The 21,659-nt window shown below is 41.3% G+C and overlaps 1 protein-coding gene across 1 annotated transcript in view; it reads left to right on the forward strand.

Annotated features, from left to right (window-relative positions):
• The first annotated feature begins 3,310 nt into the window (after positions 1–3,310).
• RAD23B (RAD23 homolog B, nucleotide excision repair protein) overlaps positions 3,311–21,659 on the forward strand; it is a 34,212-nt gene continuing 15,863 nt past the window's right edge. Inside the window, exons 1-4 of the mRNA XM_015407297.1 lie at positions 3,311–3,699; positions 15,808–15,889; positions 19,183–19,262; positions 20,628–20,969. Coding sequence (XP_015262783.1) covers positions 3,634–3,699; positions 15,808–15,889; positions 19,183–19,262; positions 20,628–20,969 — 570 coding nt within the window. The 5' untranslated portion in view covers positions 3,311–3,633. The remainder of the gene's footprint in view (positions 3,700–15,807; positions 15,890–19,182; positions 19,263–20,627; positions 20,970–21,659) is intronic.

A 21,659-nucleotide genomic window follows, 5' to 3' on the forward strand; every position in this document is an offset into this window, starting at 1 on the left:
AATTGCCCATTTATACTCACTCTCTCTTTCCTATTAATTAACCAGTTTTTTATCCACAAAAGGACTTGTTTTATCCTGCGACTACTAAGTTTACTTAGAAGCCTTTGATGAGGAACTTTATCAAAAGCTTTCTGGAAGTCAAGGTAAACTATATCTATTGGATCCCCCTTGTCCACATGTTTGATTACTCCCTCAAAGAACACTAACAGGTGAGAGAAGATCTTCCCTTAAAGAAGCCATGCTGAGTCTGCCTCAATAGGTTTTGTTCATCAATATGCCTACTAATTCTTTCCTTAATAACAGTTTCCACCAACTTACCCCATATTGACGTCAAATTGACTGGCCTATAATTTCCTGGATCTCCTCTGGAACCCTTTTTAAAGACGGGAGTGACATTACCTACCTTCCAGTCCTGCTTCTAATGTATTTGAAGAAAGTTTTATTGTTGGTCTTTATGTTTTTTGCTATATGCTCCTCATATTCCCTTTTTGCTTGCCTGATCACAGACTTGCATTTTATTTGCCACAGCCTGTGTTCCCTTTTATCAGCCTCACTGAAACTAGCTTTCCACCACTTAAAGGAATCCTTACCTTTTACAGCTTCCATTGCTTTGTTTATTAACATGCAGGCTTTTTTCTATACCTATTTGTGCCTTTCCTAACCTGCAGTATATATTTTTTTCTGAGCTTCTAGGATTGTAGTTTTAAATAGTTTCCAAACTTCCTCAGTGGTTTTGACACTTTCTACTATTTCTTTCCGTTTCTTCCTCACGTGTCCCTTCATATCAGAGAAGTTGCCCCTTTTAAAGTTAAAAGTAGTTTTGTCGGTCTTTGGGGGCAACTCCCTATTTATACAAATGTTGAACTCAATAACATTATGGTCACTGTTCCCAAGCGGTGCAGTCACTTTTACATCTCTCACCAGGTCTTGGCCGTTACTTAGGACCAAATCCAGGATTTCCTCTCCCCTGATAGGTTCTGTGACCATCTGTTCCAGAGCACAGTCATTGTGTCTAGAAACTCAGTCTCTTTTTTCCGACTTGAACACATATTGACCCAATCAATATATGGGCAGTTAAAATCACCTATTATGATAGTTAGTTCGTCTAGCCGCTGTCTTTAACTCATTCATCATTTTATAATCCTCCTCTATCTTTTGATCTGGTGGGCTATAACAAACTCCCAGTGTTAAGCTTCTTTTTGGGCCCACTATTTCAACCCATAGCATTTCCAGAAGCGGATCCAATTCTTTTACCCTCTCAATCTTACTGGATTGTATACCCTCTCTGATATACAGAGCCACCCCACCTCCAACCCTTCCCCCCCCCATCATTACGATATAATTCTGTCTACAAAAACTTACCCACTAGGCATCATGCACCTGTCTCCCAGAAACGTTAGTACAGAATGTGCACAGAATATTTTTACATGGGGGGAGGTATGCAGTTTGAAGTGGAACAGGTATCTGAAAAAGTGTGCATGCACACGAAAGCTTATACACAGAATTAAACTCTGTTGATCTTAAAGGTGCCACTGGAGTCAAACTTTGTTCTCATACAATCTTCCGTTTGTGTATACTAGGTGCTGCTTGTTAAGTGGATAAGAACTTTGTTAAATTTATTGTCGTCCAGTAAGACTGAAAGGCAGTGTAACCTAAGATATGGAATAAACAGCCTGATCCCTGATGAATGCATTGCAGTCCAGCTGGAAAACCACCTATATGCTGACAGCCATTTATTTCATCAGCTACATTATTCTACAGCAGATGGTGTGTGCTGTTTGTTTAATAATGTGGTGGGACCCCTAAGGCACATTGCATTGTTCTGTATTCTCGTCATTACAGCCATAATGTAGAATTACGGGCACCTCGAGCAACGTACCCAAATACATAATTAGACTACTAAATATAGCTATATCTCCCCTCCAAATTTAATCGCTTCCATTAGGAAATGTTGACCTCTACATTTGCTCAAAAACAAATAAAAACACAGCTTTAAGATTATTACATTGCAGGCATATTTGAAATAGACATTCTGAATAAAGCACAATCTTGGTTTGGCTTTTAATGCAGAATACCCTGTAATGTTGTGTTCCTACAAATGCCTGCCTGTGTGCTTGTTTGCTTACCACCTGTTCAACAGCCTATATGTGCATAAAATAACATTGTTACAAAAGCACTCTACATTTCCCCATTCTCTGCCCTTACAGAAGGGTAGACCTAACAAAGCATAAAAGTGCTCACAGGCACAAATGTAGCAGTTAGCTAAGGTAAGAAGCTTTCAGGAAAAGTGTGTAGATTTTGCTTCTGCTACAACCTCAGGCCATTTATGTGCTAGTTGTTGTAAATATAGTCCATGTGTGATTTGCTTTTGAATTAGTGTTTTCTGCTTGCCCTCAAACAGTGTAGAAACTTTCCTGGTAATCTTTTATAGTTTTCTGCATCAGAACCAATGAAGCACCATGGGTGCTGGTAGGCAGCCCCTCCCCTTGTAATATGTGGCCTTAGATAGGGAAAAATTGAATTTGGAACCTGTATGTAAACCGCTCAGAGACCCTTTGGGGTTGGAGCGGTATATAAATCGAATGTATAAATAAATAAATAAATAAAAAGCACCAATGGAAGATGCTTGCTGATGTGGATGATTCCCACTTTCCCCTTTCTCCAGAAACCCACCTTTCAAATACTATCTTTGCCCATTTCACTTAACCATATTTACTGGAAAGTTATTCTTCTTAATTGGTTCTGTAAAGACTGTTTTAGAATTAACTTTATGTTGTGTTTCCTAAACGCCCCATGAGGTTCCAGACAAAACTCTAAATTGGCTAAACACCACTAACAAAAGATTTCCAAGGAACTTACGTTCAAGCAGTGCAGGCGTTATAAAGGGGACAGCCCATCAGTTTCAGAGCGTGACCCTCGCGCTCCAAGAAATACAGTAACAGACTGCAAACTGACGTGAGGATTCACCAGGAATACTTTCCCTTCTCCCTCACAGAAAGAATAGTGTAAATGTCTTTGTGAACGGAGGAAATAATAACGATAGCCAGTATTTCTGGATTAATAACTACTCTTCCTTCCTTCCCATTTTCTTTGGCCTGCTCTCTCGCCCCACCACAGCCACCTCTTTTCCCGCCTTTCAATCCACTTCCCTCCTCCTTTACCAAGCTCTCCTTCCCTACCTCCTACCAAAACAGACTCACACATGCGTAGTGTTTTCCATTTTTTTAAAAAAATCCTTTCCCGCCTGCGCACTTCACATCCTCGTAATGCTTTTCCGGCTCTTGCAGAAGGGGCGTGTGTGGGAGGGCTGCTGGTCACAAGTTAGCGTCCTCGTCATCATGGCGGCCGCGAGCGCCAGCTTGCCTGCCAGCCCGCGCGAGAAGCCTGTTTAACGTGCCCTGCGCGCGCCGGGGCAGAACGTTCGCCTCCGCTTAGCTCCGCCCCTCTCGCGCGACTCCTCCCTTCCCCCCCCCCCTCCGCTCTTTCTCCCACCATAGCTAGTAGTAGAGCCGCCAACCTAGGCCGGAGTAGCGAGCGGAGGACCCAGGGGGAGCCGCCTTCGCCGCCGCCCATCGCCCTCCGAGAGGCAGCCTGCGGGGTAGGCCTTGCCGGGGCCTCAGCTGAGCCGCCGCCATGCAGATCACGTTGAAGACGCTGCAGCAGCAGACCTTCAAGATAGACATCGATCCCGAGGAGACGGTGCGGCCTGGGGAGGCGGAGGAGGAGATGGTGGTGTTGGGCCTAAGCCTGGGATTTGGACCGGGGGGGGAGGGGAGGGGAGCGCGATACCTTGCGGCCTTCAGCTCGGTCATTGGCGGGCTTCAGCAGTTGCTGCAAGTTGCGGTGGGGGGAAGTGAGGCTTGCTTCGGGGAGGGAAAAGGCTGGGGGGGGGGGGAGAAGGGAAAGGGGGGGGGGGGGGGGGGGGGAGAGAAGAGGGAGGCGGACGGGCCTTGGGGGACTCGGGCTGTGGAGCGTCTGCCTGCGGTTTGCTTCCTGACTTGACGCCAGCGACTTGGCGCAGGCTTCGAGCCCTGGCTACGGAGGGGGGGAGGGGAGGGGAGGTTGTCGTCTCCACACCCACGCAACCCTTCTCAGTGGGGAGTGACTCCGGCAGCGCTTCTTCCCCCCCGCGTTGTCTACGAGAGGTCCAGAGGGCCTGAAAGGGTGGCGAACGGGGGGTTCGCGCAGTGCTCTCGCATGGGCTTTGCCATGACTGTGCATTATTTCGCTTTGCAGGAGGGGAAGGGAAGGGGGTGTGTGAGAGTGAGCGCGCGCGCGCTCTCGCCCTGGCTGTGTAAGCGAAGAAGGCCGCGCGGAGGGTAGGGGGGGTGTATGTGTTAGCCTTGGCTTCGTCTTGTTTCCCCCACCCTTCCTAAAGTGGCGGGAGGTGTGTAAATGGGGGTGTGTGGGATTGCTTGTGGTTGCTCGTGTTCGTATGTTTTTCTGAATTAACTTGCGCAGTGTTTCAGGAGAACAGAATGTAGTGTGGTGTTATGGGGCCAAACTCTTTGCAATGGAAGAGAAGCATAGTTGATAGTTATTGTAGATTTTGAAGTAATTTCTCTAGGGTTTTTTCTTCTGTGATCATATTTTTTTTAATAGAAAGGTGATGGGAAACTAGGGATGTAGCCTAAATGTGGGTTAAAGGGAGTTTGGTAGTATTATTGAGGGCATTTCCCTCTTTAGGGGGAAATAAGAAGAGTATTGTCTCTTTTCAGATTTGGAAGTATTTTTGCAGAGATGTTACAAACTCCCAGATGATGTGAGACCCCATTTTCTTTGCAGCTGGTATGATACCAACAGATTTTGAAGTGCTGTTAGCTTATTATTTATTTACATTGGGAACTTATCCTAAGAAGCTTAAAATTTCTTCCATCGCAGTGTAATCAAGCTGTTGCTTCTGTTGTTGTTTTCTAAACTTGAACAGTTGACTGAAATTCAAGAAAATACCCCAAGAAAGTAAGCTAAAGGTAGGTCTTGTAAGTCAGGTCTTTAAATTGTCTCAGTATTCCTGAAACCTTTGGGAAAGGAACAAATGAATTAGTAAACATCTTGTTTTAGTTAACTTTTCCCCCTTTTGGAGTTGCCAGTTCTTACTTAGGTAGTATATTTTGCATTAGTTTTTAATATTTTGTTTTTATATACAGCTGCGGATCAAATAAACTTAGCACGTATCTTAGCGTAATGTCCAATAGGACAGCTGTATGAATGTTTTTCAAGGCAAAACTTTAAAGTATAATTATTGGTTAAATACCCCCTCCCGTTGTACTGCAGAGGAGTAAACTGACTGTCATAATGAGTGGCTTTTCAAGGCTTCTGAAAAATGTGTGTAGCTTGACAAATATAATTTATTTTGTACTTGCCAAATTGCAGTACATTATCTGGAGGAGTCCCATAGCTTCACATTAAGCACATTTACGGGGTTATGGAACTAACATTTGTTGTTTTCTTGATTTGCAAGACAGTGGCAGACAATAAGATCTCAAAGCACTATTTGATATCTCTACTTAGGAGTCAAACAGCTGTGTGTTTGTTTGTGGAATGTAGGAGACATAGTCAAGTTGACCTTAGCATAAATTCATTGGGTAGTCTTGGGAAAGCCACTGTCTGTCTCTCTCAACCACAATCCTCCATGTGTAATATAAGGATGACTGTGGTTTACCATATAGTGCTGTTGTAAGGATTACTGAAGTTATGTTTCGGTAGTGTTTTAAGCAGTTAATATTTATAGTGCCTTGGCATTTAGGGCATTGTATACATACATTCAATACGGAATTAATACAGATTTAAATAAAAGTTACCTTGTTTTATGCTTTATAAATTACTTGTATAGGATATGTGGTGCTAAGTGATGGTGACAAAAATATACTGATTTTTAGCTAATCTTTTTCTTTCTACCTAGGCACATAATTCAAACCCTCAATTGCCAGCCCCATGATCTTCTGAACTATAGAGTTTCTCTAAATAGAGGGAGAAAAGGCAATTGTGAAAGACAAAGATTTCTTTTTTGTAAACATGCAGCAGTGTTGTTGACTGAAGTTTCCAGAAGCAGGGATCAGTAATTACGTGCAAAGTTTCCCCCCCACAAGATCAAAAACTAGATTTATCTCGAAATTGGTTTACAAGTTCTAAATACTGAGAGTTTTCATAATACAATATATGGAAAATTATGGCTCATGTGCTTGACCTTGTATTTCAGATGTTTTTGTCCCTAGTTGGTTCTTTATATAGCCAGTGTTAAGTCTTGTGTTTCTTATTAACCATGTAATGCTGTACTGTGGTTTGACACTATGTGAGCAAGTCTGAATTTTTAAATTTTTTTATTATTATTTAATTAATTTTATCCCGCCCTCCCTGCCGTGGCAGGCTCAGGGCGGCTTACAATACGTACCAATAAATATATACATTAAGACTCCACAATATTAAAAACAAAGTTAAATTAATATGTTGTCGAAGGCTTTCACAACCGGCGTTCATTAGTTGCTGTAGATTTTCCGGGTTGTGTGTCCGTGGTCTTGGCATTGTAGAACCTGACATTTCGCCAGTAGCTGTGACTGGCATCCTCCATCTTTCTTAAATACAGTAGAAGCTGACAGTGTTCTCTTGACTATTGGATGGTCGCCTACCCCTAACCCAGGCTGTTGGTCGTCAGGCTGGCGTTGATGTTAGGGCCAGGGCCATGATGTTAGAGGCAGCCCCCTCATTGAAAGCCTGGTGGAAGAGCTCCCATTTTACAGGCCCTGCAGAACTGTAGAAGGTCCCGCAGTGCCCTGATGTCCTCCGGGAGCTCATTCCACCAGTAAACTGTCAGGTTTCTGTGTGCTCCCCATCCCATGCAGTGATTACTTTGTTTTCCTCATTTGTGGAATAGCATGGTTTGTCATTACTGAGTTGCATGTATACTGTAACCCACATAAAAAAAACCCATGATCAAACCTTGATTTGCCATTCTGGTTTGCAGGGCAAGTGGAAGCTGCAGTTTGGGTAGGAGAGAGAAGAAATCACAGTCCACAGGGTGAAGGAGGGAATGTGTAAGGCCAAGGCTCATGCCTGTTGTGCCGGATGGTCGATTGCCATTGACTTGGCTCAGATGCCAAGTGTTTGACAGTTATTAAGAGATTAAAGTAGACTTCAATGCATTTGTATTGAATTCAGATTTCATTTTAACTTGGGTTATCTTTAAGAGACATCTAAGAGCTACATATTAAATAAATAATTTTTTGTTTTTTAAATGTTTTTGTGTGTGCTTGCCTGGAAGTTGTGGCTGACTTCTGGCGACCCCTACTGGGGGCATGGATGTTTTTCAGAGCAGTGGCTTGATTAACTAGCATCTGTGTCCCAGCCCTGGTATTCCTTGGAGGTCTCCTTTCCAAGTAGTTGCCAGAGTCGGCCATGCTTAGCTTCTGAGATCTGACAGGTCAGGGCCATTTTTTCTTTTGTTAAAAAATATTTTTGGCCATCACTCAAAGCTTATTTTAGAATTTTATGTAAAATATGAAGTTTATGCTTTAAATTCATTAAAACTGGCAGAATTACTAGCACAAGTTGTGAATTTGAAACATGGCGTTCTGTGGTGGCTAATCTGTGTTTTGCATACAGGTCTCCTTCCCAAAGACTGTGTGTGTGAAGCCTTTAAGCATTATGGCAGACACTCTACCAAATGTACCCCTTAGTAGAGCAGTACTCAGCACCTCTGTTGCCAGTCACAAGCAGTGTTCCCTCTAAGCTGTTAGTGTGAGCTAGCCCACAGTTTTTTAGCCTCCGGCTCACACATTTTTGTCTTAGCTCAGGAAGGATGGCTCCAGAGCAAACTAATTTATCCAGTAGCCAAATCACTCACTCACAGCTTTAATGCCAGTAGCTCACAACATAGAATTTTTGCTCACAAGACTCCACAGTTTAGAGGGAGCATTGGTCACAAGTAAGAGGCTTTGCTTTGGCAGTGAGGCTTGCTATTTTGGGGGGGGGATTTAGGTATTTTGGCTTGTTACCACTCCCAGCATGTTCTTCAACTTGTTGCTGACAAGAAGATGCGGCATCTTGAAAGAAGGAGCTAGATTTTTAGTTTCAAAGCAAGAGAGCTTGTGGGTTGCTGCATATGTGATATTGTTGCTGGCTTTGTAGTCTGGGTCAGTTTAACCAATACTGTTTCTGTATTGCTATATTAAGTTACCTCTATTTTCAGCTCCAGTTGTAGCTGTTTGGATTGTACTTCTCCAACCTGTGCTGGTTTAATCTTACCTTCAAGGAGAAACACTGGGTTAATACCATCAGTGTCTTAGTCCCTTGTGTGACACTGGTTTAGAACTACATCCCTGGTTCAGTTCTTTCCTCTATCACTGGTTCACTGAGTTACCATGGGTAAACTTCTGAGTCAACAACACATCAGTAAGAAACTTAATAATAACTTGTGTTACACAGTTGTGAAGATTATGAGGTATTCATGGAACACTTTGAACATTCAGGGGTGGTAGATATTACTGCTAATAAAACAACACTTTGTATCGTGAAATTGATTAGGCCTGGGAAGACCATGGTTCAAATCCCTCCTCAGAGATGAACTCCATCGGACAATCTTGTGCAAGTTTTTCAGCCTAATCTGTTTTATAGTTTTGTTAGGATTAAATGTTGAAGATCCCAGGGTGTCCTTGGCTTCTTGGAGGGTGGACAGGATAACGCAGTTCTTTTTAAATTATTGTATCAGTTTTAGTATGGGTAGAAACTATCAACATTTGATGGCTGGTGGCTTGACTGTTTTCTGTTGACTATTGCATTTTTCAAATCTACATTGTCTGTTTAGTTCTGTAGTGAAAAGTGTAGGCATGAGGAATGTACAGTTTCTTGACAGTTTTCAGTCTGAATTAACAAGTAGGCATTTACCTCATTCATTGCTTCTCTGGGGGTGTTTCCTGTTTCTTAGAGAAGTTCTGTATTTGAGGAAGACAGAAGTTGGGCATTCCAGTTTGTCTGATAACTTGAGCATTTAACGCAAATTTAAGCTTGTAATCAGTCAGTATACTGGTTGCCTGTACTAAATACAGTGACCTCCCAGTGGCAGTTAGGAAGACTGCACAAGTTACTCTTTTAGCTGAGCGTTTAGGGCTTCTTTGGGTAATGACAGGAAAGCTGTAGCTACTGAAATAATTTCAGCTGTTCACTTTAGTGAAGAAAGTTTGTGGGGTGGTATTGGGTTGACGTAGCAGGTGGTTGCCAACCATTCCCAGACCTTTTGGTTTACAGAGCTGCTGCTGCTAGCTTTCATCAGTCAGTTTACTTCATCAGATACATGATCCAGCTGACAAAAGCTTATGCTGGAATAATTGTATTAGCCTTTAAGGTGCTGCTGGGCTTCTGTTTTGTTTGCTGCTGTAGATGGCTGTGCATCTGAAATTAGTATCTTAAGATAAAAAGGATCTGGCCTGTTGTCCCACTATTAAGGAACTAGCTCTGCATTTATAGTCAGCATAACTTCCATTGCCCTTCTATCTAGGGCAGGCCTTGACCAATTTTCTTTTGTTTTTGGAGCAAGACTCATGCTTCAGCCTTCAGGGTTTGTATTTTAATAATAATATTCTTTAGCTGTTGTTGCCACACAAACTTAATCTTAAACTCGTCGGTTTTTCATAATTTTATTAAAACTGACAAAAGGGTTGTAGTATGTAAATAATTATGGAGTAATCCTGCTTGTTATCATCACACCATGAAGCTAACCCGTGACCCTTATCTGATTTCTCCATAATTCCTCATAATGTCAATGTTGCTTTAAAAAACTTAATTAAATATTGAAGGGAGTATAGAAAGCAACTCACCATTGAATGTGTAAAGGTAGCATATAAACAATGATAAGAACTTAGTGCACATGTATTTTTGTTATACAACATGTTTTGATGTGGAATGATTTAGGTTTTTTACTTTTGAGGATCACTGTGAGGCACTATGATAAAGTCTTTGCTGGAAACACTAGGCACCACAGTGAAATTTCTAGGTGCCATGGTGACCTGGTGCCTGGGGATTTGTTGGATCGTGATGTAGGAAAAATATATTTTTCTGATAATGGGCTCAACTAAAACTACTTCGCAAAATGGTTCAGGATTCACATTAAAGAATCTAATGTTAATGTTAATTTTTGGTTCTTTAATTAAGGTTATATGTGTTCTGGTATTTTTTAGGTTAATTTAATGTTGAGCAGGTCCTGTGGTCTGTAAGAGGAATGTAGCACCTGTAATTGAAAGTATTTGTCCTTACAGCTTTGGAGTTATTGATCCAGTGTTGTAACTGGCTTTTCAAGTTGCTACAGTAGCTTGGGATATTTGGTACCAGCCCTCCATCTGGTGAGAAGATCACTCTCTTCCTTTTTATTTGGATCTGTGGCTGTCATTTTTGCCTGTTTAATCAATACTACAGTACTGCATTGCCTTTTCAGTCCATGAAAGCACATTGCACTGGTTTTTATCTGCTTTCAGTGGTTTTTCTTGTCTTCTAGACAATTGGAATACTGTGTTTACTTATAAAATGTTAACATTGTGCTGTTATGGTCTCTTGGATTGGCTGAAACCCCCCTTTGTTACCATGTTCTCCTTCAGTGGGGGGAAGACATCCAGGAACTGGTTAGTGTTCTCATGCCAAGTTCTGACAAGTGCAGTGTATATAAGGTATTTTCAAAATCTGCTTCACAACTTTGGGATTCTGTTGCTGAAAATTTGCGCAGCTTGGGTTGGCTTTTGACAGTGAAGGGTTAAATGGGCGTAAGGTTAAACCATCTGTTGCCAGTTAGATATTTTTAAGGTTTGCATATCTCAGGATCATCTGAGGAGTGTGGTATATTTTCAGTATCTCACAGTGTTGTGATACTTAGTTTCAAAGGCAATATACATTGTCACAAAACATCCATAATTTGCAGAAACTTGATTCAGTGTTAAATAAAATTAATGCAAGCTTTCTAAATATGACAAGTTGGATCTTTTCTACTTGCAGAAGGCTCTTCTGACTATGGGAAGGCTAATTTCAGTGATTTCTTTCTCCAGCTACAGACCCTCACCATTCCTCCTGCTGTTCCTGGGGGTTCACTGATCAGTGGGTGCAGTGGGCTGTGGTGGGTGAGGGGGGTAGCGCCCTTCACCTAGCAGAGCTCTGCTTACCACTGATAGGATTCACCCTAATTAATATTGATTGTACTCAGAGTTGGAGGAATATTTAGTATTAAGTCATAACTTGAATTTCCTGCATCGTCTCTTACATTGCGCATGTCAAATGGCAAACAACAAACCTTAAAACATTAAAAATAAAACAATAAAAAGCACAACATTAAAAATATTTCAATTAATATATATATAATAATAAAATAAAGATATAAAGACATAACACCAAAATCAGAGAGGAAGCCAATAAGAGTTACTGGGTTATGCCAGTCATCTTGACCAGGAATTATCAGGTTATGTATTATCAAGGAGTACCGTATATTTCAAACTGTAACCTCTGAGGAAGAACAGTTCAACTTCCTTGTAGGATGGACAGGCTACACAATAAGGATACAGGTGGAATATTGATTGGCTGGGTGAGTGTTGATAAAATTGCCATTATTTGGCACTAAAAGATTCACATATGGGACATATGCAGTAGAGTAAGAGCCCGGGCTTCTTGAAGGATTCCTCCTGCAACCCAAAGACGCAGACAGACAACAAAATGCACCTACAGATTATTGCTTCATTTTGTAAGTGAGTCTGAGCAAAATCACTTCCACCACGCCATTGTTAAAATGTGGTGGGACCATGTAAATAGTTCTTTTTAGACTTGTGATTTGCTAGTTGGTTGTTCCTTATTTCGACTGCTTAGATGAGTATATTTTATATTGTAAATACATTTCTGTAATATAATGCAGATGTGGTGGGTGACATTGTCTCAGGCTTGTTAAACCCCTAGTAAAAATGAGGGGGCAACTTTTTTTAGCCATTAAACAGCAGCGTTGTCTAATTACTTTTAAGGTTAATAAGGAACATTTCTTCCATTATGGCTACCTGTGTGTTCCTGCAACTGGAGAACAGCACCCTGCAATATTGCATCTTCTTGGATATGAAAATAGTTATAACTAGCCATAAGCAGGCTTCCTGGTTTCTGATGCACAAATTAACTTCTTTTGAATCAGTGGAGGGATAACTGGTGTGCTACAGTTTGAATGTAGCGGCAGTCAGACGTGGAGATTAGGTAGTAGGAATTGCAGATAGTTTTGTAATAAGCTTCTGATGAGGGAAGAACTTTTTTTTTTGGTGGTGGTGGTTTAACATTTCCCCTTGAGTGTGATTTTGGTACTGTGGTGGAAATGACTTTTCAGCTGTTTGTTTGAAGCTAGGCACCCCCAGTGCGCCTGTTCTCTCTGAATAGTTGGTGGCCATGTACTAGATGGATTGTTTGAAAGATGGTAAATTTAGTCTGGCATGTTACAGGTGGTAAAATTTTAGGATTTGGCTGTTAACTTACTCCATTTTAGTTTTGGTGAAATCTGTCCAACTTGCCACGTTAGTTCCAGCTTTTTTTGTCACTGTGAGGATGAATACTCAGACCTGGTATGATTTTAGAACTATGTACGTGTCCCTTTTTGAAGACTGGGTTTGTTAATATCCTATCCATGTTTGGCTAGGAAGCTTAAAGTGCTAAAATACTTGTAGTTGGCTGACTTATTAACGTAGAGTTGCTTAATCAAGCACATCCTTAACTACTTTAAGTTTCTTTTAAAAGTTTACTTATTGTGGACTACAATGGTAGACAACTGTGAAAACTTCTTCTGTGGGGATGTCCAGAATCCATGCCACAGCAAATCCAGGACTCATTAATCTAGCAGTTGAACTGCAGGCTGTTCTTGGATTTCCTGGATCATCTTCATCACGAGAGACTCCTTGGGTACTCTCAGAAGCAGGTGGAGAAGAGTAAAACCCGTTCTGCTGGATGGTTTTGGTTGCTACTTCAGCAATTAAGTAACTGACAGTCTTCTCTTCCTGTTGTTAGAGATGAAACTTGATTACTGAAGATGGTCTTATGTAGGCACCTAACAGAATGACACCTGGAAAGTGGCTGAAGCTGAACTGAGATACAAATAATTTGAAAGTTATATAGAAGTGATGGCGAACCTTTTAGAGACCGAGTGCCCAAACTGCGACCCAAAACCCACTTATTGATCGCAAAGTGCCAACACGGCAATTTAACCTGAATACTGAGGTTTTACTTTAGAAAAAAAAAACTCATACATTTACTTAAGATGATCCAAATAAAGTAAGGAAAGCAATCCCAAATGCTTTCATTTACTTTAAATTATTTGGCAGAGAATTCGACACTTTAATGATGGTCTGGGCCTGGCTGGGGCGATGGCACGTGTGCCCACAGAGAGGGCTCTGAGTGCCACCTCTGGCACCCGTGCCATAGGTTTGCCACCACTGTTATATAGGCTCCCTGAAGCGGAAATCTGAAATTGTTTGAATAGTTCTTTACTACATATATCTTAATGTTAAGGGTTTTCAGTGTTAGGTGCCTGCAGATTAGGCTAGGCAATTAGGTGTGAATGTGAGATCAAACCTCTGCTCAGCCTTGCCTAGCTTACAGTGAAGTTCTGTGATATAACTGGCATCCTTCACATTGTGAGCTGCAAAACTGAAAGAGAAATCAGTATTACTTTGAGTGGCACCTGCAACACCAGTGAAACCATCAGCCTGATACAGTATAATGACCCCATATTAGCTGTTGCCTGTGATTCATGTATGGTGATAATGTTACCTTATCTTACTCCACCACGCAAGGAAAACATGTCCTCGAAGTTACAAATTCACCCCAGTAAGTTTACCGGTATGAATCTCTGTGGTGAAGACCACAGGAGCCTTTAACTATATATATACCTCCATTAGTTCTGCAGGTGGAAATTTAAATCCTTTTATACCACACACAGCCTGCAGTTTGGAAGGAAAAACAGAGATGGAAGGATGAGCATTTTGAGCACATCTTCCAGCTAGCTTCATCTTGGGAAGAAATATACATAGAGCCAGCTGGCTTTCCCAGACAATGAGTTGTGGTCTGTGGTCTGTTTAAGGGTACAATCATGCTGGGAGGGAAAGGGAGACAGGGCTGTATACTTACAGGAAATATCCCTGTGACCTCTGTGATAGCATGGTGGGGTGGAGCATTGTAAGAGGAAAGAGGAGAGAGTGTTTCAGGTCCTGCTGTGGAGAATGCTAACTTTTCAAATTGGCTGCTGGGTAACCATAGGAGAGCAACAAGAAAGATAGCAAAAGAAAACATCCCATTCCACAAGACAATGCTTTTATCAACACATCCGAAAGAACAGAGAGGATACATAGACGTAGGGCAGTTGTAATTCTTCCTTCATCTGCCTTCACTGTGAAAGCAGCTGTACATGCCAAGTGAGTAAATCTTGTTGAACTCAGTGGAGCCTCTGAGTAAACTTGCTCAGGATTTGTACTTCCAATTACATATAGTCGGAATATCCCAGAGGTTGATTCAGATTTTTGTTGGAGCCTTTATCCCTTTTACATTCTACTCTTCACATCAATGGAGCATTGAAATTCTGGAACAGCATGGGTTTAGCATGCATGAGATCTTGAATTCAAGTCATCTAGCAAAGAAGGTTCGCAAATACCCTTAAGTACGTCTGAGCTTAATCGTGCCATTCAGCCTATCCTCTTTGCAGCATTTGTTGCTGCTGTGGTGCCCACCAGTTTTTTTCTTACTACCTGTTCGCTTTCTGATACCTTTATCCCTGCCCAAGTTCCCTTGTTTGTCCTTCAGCCCTTTCACACCATCTCCTTTCATACTTGGTCACCTTTCACATTCTTTCCCCTTTCTTTGCCCTCTTTCTCCTTTACTGGGGGCAGAATAAAGGGTAATGGGTGCCTGAACTTCTGGCTTGGCTGCATTTGTTTAAGTGGGGCTTACATTTGCTTGAAACTATGGGCATAACTACAAGATGCATCCAACATGTACTAAATCACAGGTGTGCGGCTGGACTCACTGTGAGATGAGTATTGTGGGAAACTCACCTAAAAGCATTTGTTTACTTGGTGCTGCAAGGACAGCGAAAGAGCTCCCGATTTCCCTCCTACCTCACTTTCGCCAGCCGAGGGAGGGGGCTTTTTTGCCCCTTTTCTCTGGCTCCACGTGTCCTTTCTATTATGGATGTGTTCTGGAGTGTTAGATATTTAGTATTGTGTGATTATCAGTGGGATTAATGAAAGGTGTTTCACTTGGGGTTGATTTAAATCATTGGTTCAAGAGAAGGCTGTATTTTAAGTCAAGTTTCCCGTTTTGTGACTTACACATTTCTCGAACAAGCATGCTAAATTTTGTTATAAAAGTTAAAAGCACAATGCTTGCAATCAGTCTTTTTCCTGGCTAGGAGCATAGCTGGAAGCCTCTGGTCATGCAGCCTCATATTCTTTTGCACTATAGAATGTATCTGTTCAGAATCAGGGGAGCAATTGTGAAATTCAGCCTTGTCTCATTACACATGCAGTGATGCTATGCAAGATCATTTGCTTGAAGATTTAAAGGCCCAGAGAATTCCAGAGCAAGACCTGATAGCTATTAGGGGGAAAAGTTTCTCCATGAGATGGAAAATATGTACAGTGCTTTTCTGGCAATGTCTAGATACACTATTGTGGCGTGCAAATTATGACTCTCATAATGCATGTAATACTTAACCTCCCATCAAATACTTTTGCACCCAATTCCTTATTTGGTATATAAAACATACGTTTAATAGAGGTAGATGTGCAACATTTTGTTCTAACTAGAATTGCTTTTTTATAGGTAAAAGCATTGAAAGAGAAGATTGAATCAGAAAAGGGGAAAGATGCTTTTCCTGTAGCGGGCCAAAAATTAATATATGCAGGTAATGTGCTTTCATGTGGAGATTGTTTTTTATATCACTAAGTGCTTCTGACAAACTAATGATGCACCAAGTAAATGATAAGAACCTTGTATAACTTCCCCCCTTTATGTTCTGTGTAAAATACCTCTCCTTCTGATGAGTTAGGAAAACATTTTAGGATGTTATTGGCTTGGTTAGAACTGTGTTGTGACAGAACTTACAGAAGATCCTGCTTGATTTAACCTGTATGCATAGAGAGGGTTCCTTTGAAGGCAGTAGAACTTTCAAGGGAGCATGCATAGGATTGGGCTGCTGCTTCATCACTGAAGTAACAGAAAAGGTGGGTACAGTTTAGGCCATCGTTACATTTCATGTAGTGTGAAAATTGGGAGGAATACAGCTGGCCGAGAACCCTAATTCTTGAAAAAGTATTGCTGAATAAACTAGTAAAGCAAAGCCTGGGTTTTTTTCTTTCTTTTCTGTTTCTGGGCTGTGGATTGGGGGGGGGATCACCAAAATTAGGCAACCTTTAAAGGATTAATTCACAGTAGATTCAACTAGAGATATAAAATTTCTAGAGTTTTTGAAGCCTCTGGGAGGGGGACCCTTTTCCTTCTGGTAAAAAACCTGAAATATATGCAATGCTTTCTCAGCCAGTTTGGTGTAGTGGTTAAGGGCGCGGACTCTAATCTGGGATAAATGGGTTTGATTCCCTACTCCTCCACTTGCACCTGCTGGATGACCTTGGGCAAGCCGTAGTTCTGGCACAGCTGTACTTGAAAAAGAGCAGTTTCTGTCAGCGCTCTCTCAGCCCCACCTACCTCACAGGGTGTCTGTTGTGGGGAGGGGAAGGAAAAGGAGTTTGTAAACCGCCCTGAGACTCCCTTGGGTAGTGAAGGACAGGGTATACATCCAATCTCTTCTTCTTCAAAGCTAAACCCGTTTTACCACTTTAAAAGCATAATATGCATGATTTAGAAATTTGGTATATTTATAAATAAATTTATATATTTGGTATATTTATGGAAACGTTAAATATCTTAGTTTTCTATAAGAAAAATAGCAGATCTAACCAGAAAATTGCTCTGTTGTATCATGATTTAGCACATTTATCTTAATTTTTGCCGTCTAAGAGAAAATATAAAAATGGAAAGTAGAAAACAAATTCTGTAGTTAAAGTGCATTATTTGTGTAGAAACACAGTGATACAGCCATAATATGTAGGATAAATGCATATTTAGGATATCAAGTAACATGGGAAGCACTAACCTTTTTAGTGTACTATCATAAAACACATTATAGTATTTTGATTGTTGCCAAAATTATCTGCATTTTAAACTATTATATTCTTGAAAATATGTTGTGTATGTCTGCATTATGCATAAGAATAATTATTATCTAATGATGTAGATTCTTGCACAAAATATAGTATGAGAATTGTTATATAAAATCGTGCCTTACACTTTTCTGTCATTGCAAAGAGAGAATTGTTTGCAGGTGATTATTCCAGTGCTCCCAATATTTCCCAATTTTAAAGAGCAGGGAAGGGAGACAGACTGGATTCTCCAAACTTTTCTGTCTCTCCCGTTCCCCAGCTTTCATCTGTGGACCTGATAACTAGGTATTCTGAGCTTGTTGAGCAACTATCTTGACAGTCAACAGATGCTTGAGGTCATTTGCTTGTTATTCATAATTGTCAAATGGCCCATATGAACATCTTGAAGTTCTTCTGTGTATTAATCACTCTGGCTTACAAATGCAGCTAACTCTACTTAATTCATACAGTTTCCTAGAATTGCTTCATGTTTTATATGCCAGCTGGTTTCCTTTCCCATGGCTCTGTTGCATGTGCCCTACACTGGATAGCCCAGGCTAGGCTGAACTCGTCATATCTCAGGAGCTGATCGGGGTCATCCTGGTTAGTGTTTGGATGGGAGACCCATGAAGGAAATCTAGATTTGCTACATAGAGAGCAGGCAATGGCAAACCACCTCGGTTAGATGCTTGCCTTAAAAACCATATGGGATCGCTCTAAGTCAGCTGTGATTTGACACCCCCGCCCCCGCAAAAAAAAAGTTTTGTGCACTGTGGTCACTCTGCAGTAGATTCCTGGGAATCTCTGGTTGGCTGCAACTCTCCAAGGTGTTCCCTAAATGTGTATTTAGGAATGTATGTTCATGTGTCATATTTTCCGGAGAAAAGATTGGTGTAGCTCCACCGTAGCTGCAGCAACAGAGTTGCCACAAGTATGAAGCAGCTTGTGGTCAGATGGAAATGATAACCTGCTTTCGTGACTCTCACACTGCTGGCTAAATTTATCTGGCGTTGTATGTTTTTGCCAGCTTCTTTATATCTTCTCGCTGGCTTATTTTAGTTATATATTGCCTTCCCTATTAGTATTATTGTATTAAAGGTAAAGGTTCCCTTGCTCGAAAGCCAGTCAAATCCGACTCTAGGGTTGCGGTGCTCATCTCCGTTTCAAAGCCGAAGAGAGCCAGCGCTCTCCGAAGACGTTTCCGTGGTCATGTGGCCGGCATGACTAAACACCAAGGCGCACGGAACACTGTTACCTTCCCACCGAAGTGGTACCTATTTATCTACTTGCGATTTCTTGCTTTCGAACTGCTAGGTTGGCAGGAGCTGGAACTAGAGACGAGAGCTCACTCCGTCATGCGGCAACCCGGGTCTCGAACTGCTGAACTACCGACCTTCCACAGCCTGTAGTATTAGAAAGCAGTTAATTTGCTAGGTTGTAGTGTGGTTAGAATTTTTAAAGCAGGGGTCCCCAAGGTGGTGCCTGGGAGCTCCATGGTGTCCACTGACACCATTCTTGCTGCCCAACAAGCATTTTAGAAAGTGGGGGTTTTGATTGGCTGTGCAGATTTTTTTAAAAAACAACAACATTGCTTTGACCTCAGCTACCACATCAGCACAAGGACTGTGTGATAGAAGCTAAGCTGTAGCAGCCATTTTGTTACTATCACTGACACCTGTGGCAACCATTTTCTGGCTTTGCCCACTGCACTGTCAGAATTAAAAAGATGCCTTTAATTTGCAGTTAATTGAGCACCAAGCCTATTATTTTCCAGAAATTGAGGGGCATGGTAACAGACTTCTACAGTGTGTTGAGGACATCTTGTGTTTATAGCTGCCCCATGGTTCCAGCTACTTTTATTTATTTATTATTGTATTTGACAACTACTACATGGCTTTTTGTCATTTGTTCCCATCCTTAGACATGTATGCAGGTTGTTTATGCAGTGATGCTTCCTATTAAAGCTAAAACCATATAAAATGTCTGTCTAATTTCCTAGGTAAAATACTTAACGATGATACTGCTCTTAAAGAGTACAAAATCGATGAGAAAAACTTTGTTGTGGTTATGGTGACAAAAGTAAGTTACAATTCGTTTTCATTTTGAAAAATTTAGAGTATTGTATGTAATATAGCAGCACGTCAAATACCACAGTATGCTGACTGCTGCCATCAAGGACAGAGCTGCTCCCACCTACTCTCTTCCCCTTTCTACCCTGCGGATTCATCTGTTGACTGCAGGCAATTTGTGGAATGATCTGAGTATAAATACTTCTTGTCTGATTTGGCCCTCAGTACCAGATCTTGGGGACCACATTGTGATGGGTGACAGCTTTCACAGTTCTGGATAAACTGGGTTCTGCTAAATTGCCTTGCAGATCTCTTCATACGTTGCAGTTGGGGTGAAAAAAGAAGGGGGGGAACCCCATTTTTCAGCTGGGACATGTTATTGTAGAACTGTTGAGGAAGACTTTTGTGACTTAAAGATGGGACGTTTGAAAATTGCTATACACCTGATTGTCCCACCATATCTGTTATAAGAGGAGTAATATATTTGTCACAGATCTTGTTATACCAGCTACATCTGAGCATCGTGTGCTCAATAGTTTCTCTCTCTCCTGAGCTGCATTGACAAAGTCTATATTCAGTAGAGATCCTTTTGAATTTGCCCTCAAGCATCGCGGAGGGGAAAGCCTCACATTGATGGGAACCGGACAATTACTGAAACTGTGGCAAAATTTTGGGTAGCATGCTACTGCATCCGAAATACACGATCAGATATATAATAATAGTTGCCTAATAGTCTCTGTTTTATGTTCTTCCTTTATTTTATTACGCCCAACTGTATTTTTTATAGAGTTCTATTTTACTGTACTAAATTCGGTTACATGAATGTTATATTTAAGCATGTGCATTCTATGGCTTGTTGCCGTAATACATACCAGCTATACCACAGCAATGAACTCTTAAGTAACCTTTTCACATTGCTACTAAGTAACCCTGTACATCTGTCAAGGAACTCTGGTTTGTTGCTGAGAATTCTGAGCCATGGTCTAAGGGCTACATTCAGTTAACTCTCTTGTGCCTTGCTAACTCTGTTAACTAGAAGTGTCCTCTAGAACACGATACTAATATGGGGCTAAAATATAGTGGAAGTTCGGCAGTACTGAGTAAACTTACCTTTCTATGGAATATATTTTGCTACTATTGATCTCCGTGTTACATGTGCCCCTAATTAGCTTTTGAGACACTCTAGGAACATACCTGTGCGTTTTATGTAATCAAGTTTAAATTAAATTATTGTAGAAAATGTGCTTCAAGGCTGAAAAACAGAAAATCAGTTTTGCAAATGAGTATGAAGCCATAGCTGAGCAGGGTCTTGTAAAGGAAGGTTAGAGAATTATTTGGGAGCTTGTCTCTTTTAGATGATCTTTAATTTTCATAGCCCAAAGCAGCAGCAGCAGCAGCTGTTCCAGCTCCATCACCAGCTACAACTCAGCAGTCAAGTGCTGCCATCACTACTGTTAGCTCTTCTACGATAGCTGCTGCAGCCCCAACACCAGCACCTGTCCCAGCCCCAGCTTCTGGACCAGTTTCAGTTCCTGCACCAGCTGCTCCAACACCAGCTGCAGTAGCTTGTGAGCCTGCACCAGTAAGTGCCCCCGTAGAAGAGAAACCAGCAGAGAAATCATTAGAGTCACCAGCTGACACCAGTCCATTACCTACAGACAGGTATGAGCAGATTGTGGAAACCAGAGTGTCTCTTCTTATGTTTTATTTGGCATTGGTACTCTTTGGGCAATTACTGTCCGTGATTACGAAAGAGAAATTGCTTCATTGCTCATGACTGCCAAAAGCTGCATGAAAAACGTTTCTCTAGTATTTTACTAGGTTAAAGATCAGTGCTTGATTGAATGTAGACTAGTGGTGTATATTTGGGCTATACAAATTTATTTTGTATTCATTGTTTTCCACACCACCTCCAAATGACTAATAATACATCCACTTGTGGAGGGCATTAATTGGTGGTGGTGGTGGAAAGTGCTGTCAAGTTGCAGCCAACTTACGGTGACCTTCTAGGGTTTTTAAGGCAAAGAGTCTAACAGAGTGAGCCTGTCTTTGCCTTCCTCTGCATAGTGACCTTGGACTTAGCCAGGACCAACCATGCTTAACTTACGAGATCAGGCTAGCCTGGGCCATTAATTGGTGGGAGATTCCAGATCTCTCTGCTCAAGATGGTTAAGTAACTATAAAATGCTTTCCCCACCATTAACTGAGAACAGTAGATTTCTCCATCTGGCTTCCCAACCATGTTTTGGTTTGATCAAATATTGATTGCTGTGCACATTTATGTCTAGGTGTACATTTTCAATTTCTGGCTAAGAAGTGATCAGACTGGGCATGACAGGACATTAATTTGAAGGGAAACCTTGGATTTTTGTCAGTTTTAGTTAAGAAGGAAAGAGTTGCCTGGATC

The sequence above is a fragment of the Gekko japonicus genome, unplaced genomic scaffold (assembly GCF_001447785.1).
Source record: "Gekko japonicus isolate JY-2015 unplaced genomic scaffold, Gekko_japonicus_V1.1 scaffold147, whole genome shotgun sequence".
Taxonomy (NCBI): Eukaryota; Metazoa; Chordata; class Lepidosauria; order Squamata; family Gekkonidae; genus Gekko; species Gekko japonicus.